The sequence below is a fragment of the Notothenia rossii genome (assembly GCF_949606895.1).
Source record: "Notothenia rossii genome assembly, chromosome: 5".
In the NCBI taxonomy this organism is placed as follows: domain Eukaryota; kingdom Metazoa; phylum Chordata; class Actinopteri; order Perciformes; family Nototheniidae; genus Notothenia; species Notothenia rossii.
Window position 1 is genome coordinate 24,271,432 of NC_136903.1, and position 16,371 is coordinate 24,287,802.

The 16,371-nt window shown below is 42.2% G+C and overlaps 1 protein-coding gene across 3 annotated transcripts in view; it reads right to left on the minus strand.

The window, feature by feature from the left end:
- Positions 1-214: 214 nt before the first annotated feature.
- Positions 215-16,371, minus strand: part of cry1b (cryptochrome circadian regulator 1b) — a 30,316-nt gene continuing 14,159 nt past the window's right edge. The window contains exons 1-2 of one of the 3 annotated variants that reach the window (XM_079679994.1): positions 2,048-2,628; positions 219-1,859 (exon numbers count right to left, since the gene is read on the minus strand). In XM_079679994.1, the coding sequence (XP_079536120.1) occupies positions 724-1,859; positions 2,048-2,108 (1,197 nt within the window). In that variant the 5' untranslated portion in view covers positions 2,109-2,628 and the 3' untranslated portion in view covers positions 219-723. Of the gene's footprint in view, positions 1,864-2,047; positions 2,629-16,371 lie in introns of those variants that run through there. The other 2 variants (XM_079679992.1, XM_079679993.1) reach the window with 2 other exon arrangements.

Genomic DNA, 16,371 nt, shown 5'->3' on the forward strand with positions numbered 1-16,371 from the left:
CGTTTCCGCTCTACATCCTGAACTCCTCCCTTCGATGCAATGCACTTCCGTTTTGGCGGACTGGGTTTGTTTTGCTAGCTAGCTCCGTTGTGCCGACAAAGCACTGATATCGCAGAGACAAAGAGGATATAACAATTACAACATGAAGAAAAGTGGTTCGGGAACTACGTGTGCGGTAGTTGGTTGCAAACACTCGAGAAAGCACCTGAACGAGTGGTTAGATAGAGAGTGCTACGACCACAAACCAGCACCCAGCACCCAGCCATGTTGTTCATTAAATACAGATAAACACAACAAATACTGCATGCATTGTATTTTTTAATATTATATATGAATATTTTCATAGTGATGTAATTGTGTGGGCTGCTTTTATATTTTAATTTGTAATACCTGTTAGGATTAAACATGTGATCTTTCTTGTTGAAGCCATTTCTTTAGTTTCCTCTAAACAATTAATTAATTCAGTGTTATTTATGTACAGTATGAGCTTAATATGAATGATGAACTGTGTTAAAAGAAATTGTAGCACTCTAAGGAACATATGAAATGCAATAATGCAATAACAGTGCAATAATGAAATTAAATTACATCAAACTTTATTTTCACTCAAACAGTACAGGCACATATGATATATTGCACAGCATAAAGAGATCATGTAAATTGTGCATTATGTAAACAACAGACAACTGTTGGCTCCTGTGGGCATGACCTAAATAAGGCAGTTTATTTTGGTTTTAAAATGCTGAGATATTTACTGCAGAACTGTAACCTTCCCTCAACAAAATCGTCAACAATCTTCGGGAGCATGTGGGCAAAGTAGAATGTGCGCAGCCTTATGATATGCCCCTGGACAAAGTCTTGGTCGTAGGGTACTTCGATTTCTAGGTGCTCAGTTTTGTTCCAGATCACCAACTTGGAGTGCTGAAGCCCTGTGCAGTGCATCCCAATTTGTACCTGCATATAGTAGCCTTTTGGACCATTGCAGGCAATATGGTAATCTATCCTATTTCCGTTTGCCACAGTTGTGATTTCACAGTTCTTTGTTGCCAAAAATTCTGCAAGTGACTTGTTTCCCAACACAGGTGATTTGATCTCCAACAGAATGTCTTTGTTTATCACTCCATCGGGAGATGCTGCAAGCCACGGATCCTTGTCGCACACCACTAAGCCTTTGGTTTCAATGCTGTTGCCCAGAGTTTCCAAATAGTCCCTTGCAAGTTCCTCCCCCTCCGCTCCTTGACGGGTTGCAGCATTGCCACGGAAGGATGGGTGTAAGTGTTCTGACAAAAACTTGTCGGGCGCCGTGGTTGAGCGAATGGGCACCTTTCTAGCTGTGCTCGCTGTGATGCGCACTCTCCGCGCATCATGCCAGACCTGTTCTTTGCTCTGTGCTTTTGTAACCTTCTCGATCTCCTCAAGCCGGGCTGTGGACATGTTAATGTACTTATCATAGAAGGTTCTGCATTTTACACAAGCCAGTGGTATGTGGTGCTCATCATGGGTTAGGAGATGGAGGTGTGGACATGGTGTTGGCTCGGTGATGGAAGAGGTATCAGCATTAAAGCAGAACTGCAGGAGGCTATTCCCAGGGCAATTGAAAAGTTCTGCCATTGGTGAGGCAAGTGTGTTCTTCCTCCACTCTTCATGAGTCCTAAAGAGTGTCACCTCCTGTGCCGGTTCTGGAGTGGTAGAGGATGGCTGTGAAGTTGGTGGCGGCTGGTAGAGATCCTTCCTGTTGTGTCGTTTGAAGCGCACATACTTCATCTTCCTCTGACCAGCATTTCTTTTAGACCCAGCATTCCACTGGTTCTGTCTGTCTGTGCAGGCAAGCCCGGTTTTCCCCTGTCTCACAGCATTTTCTATCTAGAGAGATAGAGTAAAAACAGTGCATAGATATTATAATGGGTTCACTGCAAACATGTCATATGATATAATACATCATGGCATACACACACTTTGCACTCTAGCCAAGTAGCCTATGATGTAGTTCGGATACCAACAACAAAAGACATAGGCCTAGGCTACAATGGTCAAATAATCTAGTTACCTTCCACAGGATCGCAGCTGAGTGGGAACAAGATCTCCCTGGTCCAGCAACACACGTACATCCCGCAGTTTTGACTTCTCCAGCTTCAGTTACCAGCACCCAAGCATTATGCCACGCATTGTTCAAACACTGGCTAGGCTCTACCTTTGCTTTTAGATAAACAAAACGATCATGTTTGTATGACATGACACAACCAACTTTGTTGCTGTGCAAATATTGATATGCCTCGGAGGCCTTCAGACTGTCCATTGCTTTTCCATCTATTGCCATGGATTGAACGAAGTAGGAGCAAATTTTGCTGTACGTTATGCTGGGCCACGTCGTCATGTTATCCTCCCAGTTTTGCACTGAATTCGGGTGGGGGAGAGTAACGCCATCTCCAGTCAAAGAAGTAGAATCGTGTTCCCAAGCTAGCATCACTGTTAGCATCGAAATCGCTGTGTTTACACCAGTGCCCGTCTGACTGTTTACACCGGTTTACACCGACAGACGCTGTGCAAAAGACTTCCGGCGGAAATGAAGTGCATTTGTGTAGGGTTATGGCGCTACCCGTGGTTTGTCGCGTAAACTTGTCTATAGAGGGAGCTATAGGGGGGAGAGCAGTGGTTGATGGGCCATTAGTTGTGTAAATACACAGCTGAGAGTTGCCGTTTCATTCAGACTGTTTAAAAAACGGTAACAACGGACTATTTTTCTTAGCGGATGCATGTCAATTTAAATCAATATATACACCTATTTTTTAAATCAATAAAAACATTTTCAACATTTTAATGAAGTTGAATACAGTATATTCATATTTGTCAGTGATTTCATGTCAAGTGTGTGTGTGTGTGTGTGTGTGTGTGTGTGTGTGTGTGTGTGTGTGTGTGTGTGTGTGTGTGTGTGTGTGTGTGTGTGTGTGTGTGTGTGTGTGTGTGTGTGTATAGAGGTGTGTGTGGTTAAAACACTTTCATGAAGTGAAGGAGGTTTTCCTTCTATAAAACAGCTGTGGGCAGCAGTGAGTGTCACGGACATGAATTCATAGATCAAGGCAGACTGGTGCACACACTCTCCTGTCCTGCCAACACTGGCAGGACAGTAGGCGACACGCCAGTTCTAAGCCATGTCCCTCACTCCTCACATCCCTAGATGCATCCCCAAAAAGTATATGTTGTTACATCGTTTCAGATGTTATGTTTCAGTTGTGCTCTGTATATGTTAAAAAGCCTCAGTCCCCTTAATTAATGTAATAAAAACATCGCAGGTCAGTAACACTCAAAGCTAAATGTGCAATACCATGTTCAGCTATGTTACTATTTATAATGTTATTAGTAGTAATATTCATCCCGCTTTTGTCTCATTAGTATGCATAAAAATTGACAGGTCACACCTCCCCCATTATGCAAATGAGCTAAGTCCCGCCTCCCTTTGTTCGAGGTGTGAGATGCCAAGTAGGTGTGATATCCCAAGTAGGTGTGAGATCCGTCGATAGGAGGGGGATGATGTGTATTCACAGGTGTGAAAAGCCCCCACTGTTGCGCCTTATGGTGTATAATAAAAAAGGTTTCAATCACATTAGTATGCATAAAAAGTGACAGGTGGGCCAGCCCCCAAGTCTAATAAAACAAAATGCCGCTTCCATCATATTAGTATGCATAAAAGTGACAGAAGGGTCCGCCCCAATTATGTGATGTCAGAAGACCGAGGGGGTGGAGTGAGATAAAAAAAAGAACCCCGTGCAGATAAAAAGCCAGTCATTTCCAATCATCAAGTCATCTTTCCAAAAAGAAAAAATGGCCAAGAGACGCCTCGATATGGGTTTAATCAGCGAGACGCCTGTGACAACTTACTGCCATCCGTCCGGAGCGCCAATCTAGAAACGGATGCAGTATCTGTGCCGGGTTCAAACACCTCCGGTCGAAGATCTTGAAGAGAAATGGCTTCTGGAAAATGAACATGTTTGGGGATACGTATTCAACTATATGGCGAATGAACTGCATTTCTACAATCTGAAGAATAGAGAAACGTATGGACCCCACAGTGTTAAAGCGACGTTGACCTCAACAGATTGGGCTGTGTTAACTCTGGTGTCTTCCAGAGATCTCCACGCAACCATTGTATCAGAAGAAGTAGTGCATCAAGAAAACACTGTGGAACCAGCGGTATACAAGATATGTACAACAAAAAGCAAAGAAACGCAAACAAAAAGCGAGATCAAAGAAGAGTTTTCACCGTTACCCCTCAATGTGGAGGAAGAAGAGGGAAATATCCCCCCGCCGCCAGAAGTGAAAAGAGTCCTGACAAGCACCGTCTGAGAAACTAAAAGCGGACCATCTGGGCGATGGTATTACCGCGCAAGCCGTTTGCTGACGCAGGGGGGAGGGGTTCTCTCAAAAACACAGTGTCTGTAAAAGTGGGGGAGACTGTCTCCCCCCTTTCTGCCATCTCTCTCTGTTTCTGCTGATGTGTAAAATATACAAAATAACGTTTTATATTCTTACTCTCTTGTTAAAAGGTGATGAAGTTTGTAGCGTAAGCCAGCCATCAGTGTTCTAGTTTTAAGGATCGAAGGATCCAATGTATTTTTAAATGGAGCAGAAATAGAACTAGTCTCCCAGTGCAAGTATCTTGAACAGGGAGTGTCATATTGGACTCGCACTTGACTTTTTAAGAAACATATCCAGAGAGTATTCAATACCATTCAATTCAACTTGCAACATTTTAAACAAATTAGACCTTTTTCTTAACTGTCAATGCTGCAAAGTCATACCTCCACAATATGATTCTATCCCACATTGAATACTGTTTTACAAACTGGTCGTTTGCTTGTGCCACACACCTGAAACCCATAGAACAGCTGTTCAAGAGAGCTATCCAGGTGTTTGACAGAAAGCCACAGTCATACCACCACTGTACCATCCTTGAAAATCACAATTCTTGAGTTTTTTACAATTTTATGTCTTTTAAAAGTATGTGTTTTTAAAAAAATAATATTTACATGGGCTGGCCCCCCTCCCCTTGGGGGAATTCATCCACAGAAAACACACTGGACGCAGCACTAGGTCAGAAACCAGAGGAGACTGTGAAGTCCACCACAGAAGGACCACCTTTGGACAAAATGTCCTCTCCATTAAAGGCAGCTCATTGTGGAATAGCCCCCCCCAAACTGAGATACGGGATTGTCCCACTCTCAATAGTTTTAAAGGTCAACTTAAAGAATGGTTGAGCAACAAACAGACGTGTAATCACCACTAAATAAATGCACTTTAACACAGGGGTATCTCCTCTTGCACTTTATGTAGCGCTTTTATCTTATCTTGCACTTTATATATCATAGCTGCTACATTGTACTGCCATGTGGTAAATGTTTGTATGCTGCTCATGCTCTTTCTGCATATCATGTATTTACTTTTGCTGTATATATATATATATATATATATATATATATAAATGTCATGTTCTTATATGCTGTATGTGACGGGACTAGGCCTGTCACGATAATTAATTTTGTTGGACGATAAATTTTTATGGAAATTATTGCGATAAACGATAATATTGTCGGCGCCGTTTTAAGACCATTTTAGACATAATGATAATATATAATAATAATTCAAGTACATCCTTTCAAACATAACTTTTTATTGAACATTCAACATTGCAAATGAAATGTGAAATAATATTAAAATATATAAATTATATATAATAAATAAAACAAATTAATTAAATTATAATAAATTAATTAAATCACACACAACCAAAACAATCAATTAAATAGAGTCAGGCTGGAAAACAGAGCTCTCTCTCTATATATATATAAATAAATAAATATGAGCACACATTATCTCACAAGCAAAAAAACCCTCCTTAAAACAACAGTCAAGTGTACAGTCCACTGTCAAACACCCAGATGCCTCAACAGGCCATATCCAATCTGTTTTTCTAAGTTTTCGAGCAAGGAACACCAACATGTTTGCATTGTCGGGCGGGGGCTCTCCATCTCCAGCTGCCGTGTTTGCTCCCAGCTGGAAAAACGGAATGGGGTGGTTGTGTTTTAGGTGGTTTAAAATGCGTGGTTTAGTTTAGTTTAGTTTTTATTAGGATCCCCATTAGCACTAGCATGAGCATTGGCTATTCTTCCTGGGGTCCTCACCCACACAAAACATACATAATACAAACCAGAACGGAACAACTCATCATTTCATGAAAAGTGCATGGTAAGGAAGTGAAAGCAAAAACAAAACAGAAAAAAATAGTCATCACATTTTAGCCATCATCAAGTCAAAACCTAAACAAAATTTTACCAACAATATAATTTACATGATAATACTAATTACTAATTACTAATTGACCCACAAGTACAGTTCAAATTTAATTCAAATTTAATTTGTAGTTCTCAGATATTGTTTTAGCAAATGTTTGAAATGTATGTTTGAGTTGTCTTGAATGATATGGACCGGTAACGAATTCCAGCTGACCATTGCTCTGTATAGTACTGTTTTCTGTCTGATATTTGATCTTGATTTGGGTAAAATGAACCTTTTTTCTATTGCATGTCTGGTTTGATAGTTATGTGTAGAGTACTGTGCTATGAACTTTTGTGACAATATATGTGGTAAGTGTGTCACTGTAATATTCTTTACAAAATTTAACAGAGAATAAATGGACCTCTGTCTAACACTCATCCATTTCAGTGTCTCCAGCATTTCAGTCACTCTGGTTCTGTAGGAGCACTGCAGAACACATCGTGCTGCCTTATTCTGTGCTACTTGTAGTTTATTTAAATCGTTTTCTGAAGCACTAGACCAAACAACAAAACAGTAATCAAGCTGTGATAGCACCAAAGCATCCAAGACTTGTCTCCTGACATCTATTGGCAAATGTTTTACAATTCTTTTAACGAGTGACACACCCCTTCCCATTTTACACACAACATTATCAATTTGTTTAGACCAAGACAGTGTTTGATCTAGAGTTATCCCTAACAACTTAGTTTCCTTGACTTGTTTAATGTCAATATGGTTTAAATGTAACTGCAATTTAGGTTCACATTTTAACTGATGATTTGACCCAATTATTAAAGATTTAGTTTTTCCTGCATTAAGTACCAACTTATTATTTATTACCCACTCTGAAATCATTTGTAGATCCTTATTTATACAGTGACTCAGCTCCCTTGTAGATGAACCTGCTCCATATATTGTCGAGTCATCTGCATACATAACAATTTTGGATTCCTGTAAGACCAATGGTAGATCATTTGTGAAAATAGAAAATAAAAGTGGTCCCAAACAACTCCCCTGAGGAACTCCACAACTGACTTTCTTAATAGTTGACAGACTTCCATTGAAAAAAACAGTTTGACATCGATTGGTCAAATAACTTTCTATCCACCTCAGTGCATTCAGATGAAAACCATATTGCTCTAGCTTGTTCAACAACAATGGATGATCGATGACATCAAAGGCAGAACTAAAATCAAGTAGTACCGTTCCCACTAACTTCCTATTATCTACCTCCACCTTCCAGTCATCGGTCATTTGTGTTAAAGCAGTGCATGTGGAATGGCCCGGTCTGTAGGCATGTTGATAAGCAGTATTAAGATTGTTACCTTCAAAGTATTTCTGTATTTGATTAAACATTATTCTCTCCATTATCTTTCCTAACGCTGGTAATAAACTTATCGGGCGACTATTTGTTCCAGAAAATGATCCAGCTGGATTTTTTGCAAGTGGAATAATTTTTGCTATTTTCCATGCCTGTGGGCAAATACACTTTTCAATACTTACATTGATGATATGGCAGATAGGCTCCGCAACCAAATTAGCAACATATCTAAGAAATTTACCATCTAGATTATCAACACCCGGTGGTTTATCATTACATTTACCTAGTAGACATTCAACATCTGCAATTGACACTTTCTCTATTTTAAATTTACAATTCTTATTTTCCATGATTAAATCATTTATTAGAAAAGTGGAGTTCCTGTTAATAGGTTGCTTCATATCTCTCCTCAAAGTATCCACTTTATCAAGAAAATAATCATTTAAATAATTAGCAATTTGTACCGGTTTAGTCAAAAATGTCCCTTCCACTTCAAGATATGTTGAGGTGGATTTGAGCTTACGGCCCATCATGCCATTGACTAAATCCCACATCTTCTTCTTATCATCATTAATAGCTTTAATTTTATTTCCATAATACACTCGTTTTTTCTTTTTATTTAATGCTGTAACATAATTCCTCAATTTTCTATAAATGTGCCCGTCTGACTCATAACTTGATGAGATAGCTACAAGTTTTGCATCATCTCTTTGTTTCATTAGTTCTCTTAGCTCATCATCTAACCAGGGCGTTCTAAGGTTCCTTACAGTCTGCTTTCTAAGTGGTGGTATTGCCTGCTTTTGTCACTACCTTTTTTAAACCAATGCGACACACCGCCCGGCTCATTCAAATCTGTAGGTTCGCCTCGTTGATTTGGTTTGAATCCAAAATACTGCCACACCGGAGAATCGAGATGTGTAGTTAGGTTTTGTAACCAATTCCATTTCACTTTAAATTCCCCGCGAGTAAGTCACACATTGTCTCCCGCTTGTCGCTATATTATTAATTTGGCTGCTACGCTGCTGCACGTGCACGCGGAGTGTCCTGACCTGGCTGTGCGTCAGCCCCGCCCATCACAGCGCGCCTGGCAGCCACAGCGCTCCAGGCTAAAATGCTGGTCATATCTTTATGTAAACGGCAATTTATCGAGCTCAGAAAAGTTATCGAGTCCATTTTTATTTATCGTACGATAAGTCAATTTATCGATTATCGCGACAGGCCTAGACGGGACTATAGATGGAAATTAGCTCAAAGCTGAAATCCGGCTCATTTACACTTGTAAGCATTATTTTTGTTTTAAAGTGTTCATCAATGTGCACTACGGTAGCCCTGAAGAAAATTAAAAATTAAAATATTTTATCGATGTCCCCATTCCCAGTTTGTTTTGGCAAAAATAAGTGCGATTAAAATGCATTAATTTTTTTAACGCGTTAATGTTTGTGTAATTAATTCATCTTAATTAACGCGTTAAAGTCCCGGCCCTAATTAAAATATGTTATCGATGTCCCCATTCCCAGTTTGTTTTGGGAATAATTGCGATGTTTATTATGTTTTGGTAGCTTTTAACAAAACAGAATTTTTGTAAAAGACTGCGACCCTAAAAGGCAAGTTTGTGATTTTAACAATGTTTCGATGAAACAATACATTATACAATATTACGACTTTTTGCCATATTTTTAACACAATCTTTTTTTTTTGGTTGTAGGGCTTCAAGATATTTTGCATGTCATGCATAAACACGGTGTCACCTTTTCCTTGAAACTGACGTGCCGACCGTTTTACAAAACAAGTTATTTTTCTGCTTCTTCCTCCTCTGAATTTTCCTCCCCCGTCCCTCTTCCTTCAGCCAGCACAACAAGAATCAAGGTGGATCTGTGAAATGAAACACCTCTTCCCAAAGCGTGACTTCCCTATTGAGAGCTTTCTGTCAAACACCTGGATAGCTCTCTTGAACAGCTGTTCTATGGGTTTCAGGTGTGTGGCACAAGCAAACGACCAGTTTGTAAAACAGTATTCAATGTGGGATAGAATCATACAGTGGAGGTATGACTTTGCAGCATTGACAGTTAAGAAAAAGGTCTAATTTGTTTAAAATGTTGCAAGTTGAATTGAATGGTATTGGATACTTTCTGGATATGTTTCTTAAAAAGTCAAGTGCGAGTCCAATATGACACTCCCTGTTTAATATACTTGCACTGGGAGACTAGTTCTATTTCTGCTCCATTTAGAAATATATTGGATCCTTCGATTTTCATTGATCGTTTACTGAACATCGTCATTGAGAGTTTTTTTCACCAGTATAATGTCCCTCGCTGTTTGAGTCTTTTTTTTAAAAGTTATTTTTCAACTATCATTTTCAACCAAGCAGCAAGAGGTCAAATTTAAGAATAAGAAATAGTTTGTCACGATTTTACGGGGAATAGTCAGAGCGCAATGTCACATCTTAAAGACAGCTTGAACTGGATAAATGGTTAGTCTTCAAACATACCGTACGTTCTGCATGTTATTATATCTGGCCAATTGGTTTAGACCCTACTGCCCTAGACGCATGCTCTCAATAGGGAAGTCACGCTTTGGGAAGAGGTGTTTCATTTCACAGATCCACCATGATTCTTGTTGTGCTGGCTGAAGGAAGAGGGACGTGGGAGGAAAATTCAGAGGATGAAGAAGCAGAAAAATAACTTGTTTTGTAAAACGGTCGGCACGTCAGTTTCAAGGAAAAGATGACACCGTGTTTATGCATGACATGCAAAATATCTTGAAGCCCTACAACAAAAAAAAAAGATTGTGTTAAAAATATGGCAAAAAGTCTTAATATTGTATAATGTATTGTTTCATTGAAACAGTGTTAAAATCACAAACTTGCCTTTTAGAGTCGCAGTCTTTTACAAAAATTCTGTTTTGTTAAGAGCTACCAAAACATAGTAAACATCGCAATTATTCCCAAAACAAACTGGGAATGGGGACATCGATAACATATTTTAATTAGGGCCGGGACTTTAACGCGTTAATTAAGATGAATTAATTACACAAACATTAACGCGTTAAAAAAATTAACGCATTTTAATCGCACTTATTTTTGCCCTGCGGAACGTTTCTCACTGGACGAGTTTCAGGCGTACCGATTATACTGGAGCACCAACTAACGTTCATGACTTCAGACAACAACAAACCACAGGGGTGCTAGTGGATCGCCGGAGCTGTTAGATTAACATTAACATGCTTATTGTAGTTGTAAGTGCACTGCCTTGCGGCCTGTAGCACCGTCCTTAATTGAGCATATGTGTGGACTGGACCTGCATTTTACAGGACTGGAGTGAGCAGAGAGTAGAGTAGTTGTCGATTCGTCTTCTGTTTTCTGTGAATATCTGCCTCACCCTCTCAGACTTTGAGTTGCGCGCGCTACTAAAGAGATTTGTTACCATGGAAACCAAACAATGGTGTAGCTGTATTAAAGTCAGAGTGGAAACAGTCGTGTGTAAATCTGATTTTGTCAGAAATCGGGAGAAATGCGGGAGAAATATGACCCCGGGAGGAAACCGGGAGAGGGCAGTGAAATCGGGAGTCTCCCGCGAAAATCGGGAGGGTTGACAAGTATGACCCACACTCAACCAGATGACTGGTTTCAGGGCCAGGATAACTAAGTCCACGTCTGAAAAAATAACCAGCTCACTGGATTGCACTCGACTGTAGACCACTTGAAGTGGTAGAAGAGAAGGGGCTGCAAAAGGTACTACAGATTGCATCGTCTGACACAACATATGAGCTGCCATGCAGAAAGACAGTGACAAAAAGAATCCAGCAGCTTTATGAAAATGAAAAGGAAGATGAAGAGAATTTATTGGAGAAAGCCGAATGTGTTGCCCTGACTGGGGATCATTGGACCTCGGTAAGCAATTCAAATTAACTCTGTGTGACGGCACTCTTTATTGACATCTTGTCACTGTTCTCAGGTCAAATATTTATATGCGATTAAAAATGCGATTAATGTCGATTAATTAATTACAAAACCTCTAATTAATTAGATTAATTTTTTTAATCGAGTCCCGGCCCTAATTTTAATGTTTAATTTTCTTCAGGGCTACCGTAGTGCACATTGATGAACACTTTAAAACAAAAATAATGCTTACAAGTGTAAATGAGCCGGATTTTAGCTTTGAGCTAATTTCCATCTATAGTCCCGTCACATACAGCATATAAGAACATGACATTTATATATATATATATATATATATATGTAACAGGGACAGTTATGTCTCATTTGTATATAATATATTATGTAAATATGTCTATATAATTACACAAAATCTGTGTTTATTCTTGTTTCATCTTGTGTTAATACCTGACGCAGTAGGACTCACATCAGTATGTGGAACTATAATTTTAGCGTGTACCCCTACGTTCCTTATGTATGTGACACTGTTCCCCTTTTTTTCGCGGGGTTCATGCATCGTTCTCCCCTTTTGATACTGATCTCTGTGGGAGAGGTAGGCGGCTCTTCAGCCAGAAGCAATTTCCGTGTTTTAGTGTCGACTTTATGCAATTTAAGTTACTTTTTATTACTTATTTTTGTTGTAGTGTCTCACGGGTGTTCACAATGTATTTCTGTGTTGTTTAATTTGTATAGGGGCACGTTAAAGAGAGTACTGACTGGAGAAATGTTTTCTTTCTGTCGCTGTTTCGTCAGGTATGTTGTGTTACTTTTTACGTTATGCCTTTTTGATACTGATCTCTGTGGGAGAGGGGCACGTTAAAGAGAGTACTGACTGGAGAAATGTTTTCTTTCTGTCGCTGTTTCGTCAGGAGTGAAAATAAATGTACATCCTGAATGAAGCTACACGTCTGGGTCGTCGTCTTTCTACACAACACAACGCAGAGTCAGACACAGCCGGTTACACTTGGTGCCGTGACGACCCGTTGTATCCGCGACCAGCGCCGTCTGGTCCCCGGGGTAAAGCTACTGCCCACCGGCGGGAAGAAGGAAAGACTGGAGTGTGTGTTTTTTTTTTCCCCCTCTCTTGCTGCGACCGCAGGTGCGTTAAAGGGACAGTGTACATATTCAAATTGAGAGATGCACTGAGTCTGAGAGGACACTTATCACTGAGTATATCTGTCTATCTGTGTTTTATCATTTTATTTTATTTTAGTGTTTTATCTCTTGTGGGTGGCTTTAAACTGTGTTTTGATTGCTTTGTGGGATTTTTTTGTTGTTGTCATTAACAATATGGATGTTAGTGGGCATGATGTCACATTTGGGTTGGGGAGGGGCCAGCGACTTAAAGGTAGTGAAAGATTTGGGTTCGCTAGTGATTTCAACCCGACATTAATACCTGCTGCAAGCTCCACACCTATTATGCAGCCAGACCGTAAACTTACACAAGTAGTATCTGTTGAAGTTTTTGGGGAAATGATAACAAGTTTGGCTAAACAGATAGGTGAGAACATATCAAGCACCATGCACCAGCCCAGTGCTGCCCAGCCTCAGTCTCCCACCAATCCACACCCGTCCCACCAGGCTGATTTGTCTCAATTGAAGGTTGTGGTGCAGTCAGACACCAAGGCTCCGCCTTACTTCAGGGGTGATCGTGCTGATGTATTTTCTATTCATGAATGGGAGGACATGATGAGATGTTACCTGAATAGAGTGAAATGTGACACTCACGTAGAAAGGTTTGATCTGATTATGTCAAGACTAACAGGTAAAGCCAGGGATGTGGTGAAAGTGTCAATCCGCAGCCGACCTGACTTGAGTGCGACCGACCTGCCCACAGCTGTGTTTGACATATTAAAGGGTAACTTTAGTGAGCTGTCATACTCTAACTTGCCCATGAAAGATTTTTACGGCACTGTTCCACGTGCTGGTGAAAGTGCTATGGACTATTGGATACGCCTTAACAAGTCAATAGATGCTGCGGACGAGTGCCTCCGGAGGCGAGGTAAATGTGTAGATGACCCCAGTGCAGAAGTGGTCTTGATGTTCATTAATCACTGTCCTGACCCCAGTCTCGCCATATCATTCCAACTGAAGGCACCTGAGCGGTGGAACACGGCTGAGGTTCAGGAGCGTCTGGACGCCCATATGAGAAATGTGAGAAAAACAGCAGCGCAGTCTCATAATGTGGTGGGTCTGTCAGTTTATAGTCAGAGCCCTGTGACTGATTCTTTTCGCCCTGTCAATCTGGGGATGTCTCAGGCCTCATTAGCGCACCAACCAGACCCCCCTCCCAACTCTCTACCGGCCACTGCCCTTGCTTACAGTCAGCCTCAGCCAGACCATGCTAGGGTGAGTCCCCAAGTTTCCCCCTTATCCCTGCCTCTCTCTGCTGTCTCTGACCCAGCCCCTACCACCGTCAACCCACCTACTACCGACGCTGGTGTTCAACAGGTAGTTGCAATGTTTGACAGAGTTCTGGCTATGTGCAACGCTTCCCTTACAACCAGTCAAAGGCCAGACTACCATCAGCCAGGTAACCACCAACAAGCCCACCGTCAGAATGGTCAGCCAGGCAACCACCAACAAGTCCACCGTCAGAATGGTCGACCCCGTTACCAGCAGGCATCTGAGTCCTTTCCATGCAAGGTTTGTGGCTCCAGGGACCATTCAACCCATGCACACTGCAGGCTTTACAGATTATGCCTTAACTGCTTCAGTCCTGGTCACATAAGAAATCAGTGCCCACAGGCCTCTCCTTCCTCAGCCATGCCACCTTCTCCCTCCAATGCTGGTTTAAACTAGCCCGCCCGTGCAGTGAGAGGGATAGCATGGGCGGCACTAGTGACACCCTCAGTGAGGAAAATGACTTAAGATCAACATATGTGAACTGCTGTAGTAATCTTCCTGATGACAAAACTGTGATTGCTGTGGGTTCACATAGAGTTGAAGGAGCCAATGACTTGTTTTATACCCCAGTGTTAGTAGGGGGTCAGTCAACTTTAAGGGGGATGCTTGATTCAGGGAGCATGTCATGCACACTCAGCGAAGAGGCAGAGTCCAATCTTAGAGCTGCTGGTGTCCTCCCTTGTCCTCAGCCTGTGCCAGAGAAGGTGGTCCTAGTTGGCTGTGGTGGCCTTATGACACAACCCAGATGTATCTATGACCTGGAGATTGAGGTTTACGGTTCTAAATTCATTGTGCCAACTTTCCTTGTCCCAGGGCAGAGAGACGAACTCATTATTGGTAGCAACGTCATCAGGCCCATATTACAGAGGATGAAGTCTGATGAGAAGTACTGGGAGCTCATCCAGTCCAACACCTCAGACCCCGACTGTGAGCAGTTTCTTCAGTTGCTCAGCTGCATCACTCGTTGGTCTGGTCCTGAACTGCCTGACAAGGTTGGCACGGTCAAGCTACGGCAAGCTATCACTCTAGCACCACAGAAGGAGTATCTGGTGTGGGGAAAGCTACCTGGCAGTGTTCCTGTGTCCCCTGGGAGCACTGTCATTGTGGAGCCCACCTCCTCCCGTTCAGCCCCCAAAGACATTATTGTGGGACGGGTTGTGGCACCCATGTGGGGAGATCGTTGGGTCCCTATGAAGGTCCTTAACCCAACCAAGAGTCCCGTGACACTACGCCGCAATGCTAAAGTGGCCGATGTGTTTACTTGTGTCGCGATGGAAGACCTTCCCCTCTCTCAGGGTGTGAATAGGCCACAGACCAGTCAGGCAGCTGACCCTCCTCCCAACTCAGATGCCAGCTCTACCCACACTCAGCAGCTTAAAGACTGTGGATTGGCAGACATCGACCTCGAAGGCTGTGCGGTGTCAGATGAATGGAAAAAGAGACTCTCTGAACTGTTGCTCACTTACCAGGATGTCTTCTCCAAAGACAAGCTGGACTGTGGGGAAGCGAAAGAGTTCGTCCACCGGATTCATCTCACTGATGATCACCCCTTCAGGCTACCCTATCGCCGTGTCCCTCCAGCACACTATCACAAACTGAGAGAGGTGCTGTCTGAGATGGAGTTGAAAGGCATCATCAGTAAATCAGTCAGTGAGTATGCATCGCCGCTGGTCCTTGTCTGGAAGAAGTCAGGAGAGTTAAGGATCTGCACTGACTTTCGCTGGCTTAATGCCAAGACCGTCAAGGACGCCCACCCGCTGCCTCACCAGGCCGACTGTCTTGCTGCCCTTGGTGGAAACGCCTTTTTCAGCACCATGGATCTCACATCGGGGTTCTACAACATCCCCCTCCATGAGTCTGACAGGAAGTACTCGGCATTCACAACACCCTTAGGCCTGTATGAGTACAACAGACTTCCCCAAGGTCTTTGCAACAGTCCCGCGTCCTTTATGCGGATGATGATGAGTGTGTTTGGTGATTTGAACTTCTCCAGCCTCCTCTGTTATTTGGACGACCTGCTTGTCTTTGCTCCATCCGAGGAGGAAGCCCTGAAACGGCTGGAGACTGTCTTCTCGCGGCTCAGAGCCAACAACCTGAAGCTGTCTCAGAAGAAGTGCTACTTCCTTCGCAGGACTGTGGGGTTTCTGGGTCACGTGATAGACAGCAGTGGCGTCTCAGTCGACCAAGAGAAGGTGAGGGTCATCTCAGCTTTCGGGAAGGAGGATCTCATGAACGACGACGGTTGCACCCCATCTCAGCGGAAGGTCAGGTCTTTCCTCGGGATGGTGCTGTATTATCAACACTTCATTCCTGGCTGTTCTTCCATCGCAAAGCCACTCTACGCCTTAACTGCAGGGCAGAAGAGGAAAGCCAAGGGCTCTTTCGGTCGGAGAAGAGCTGG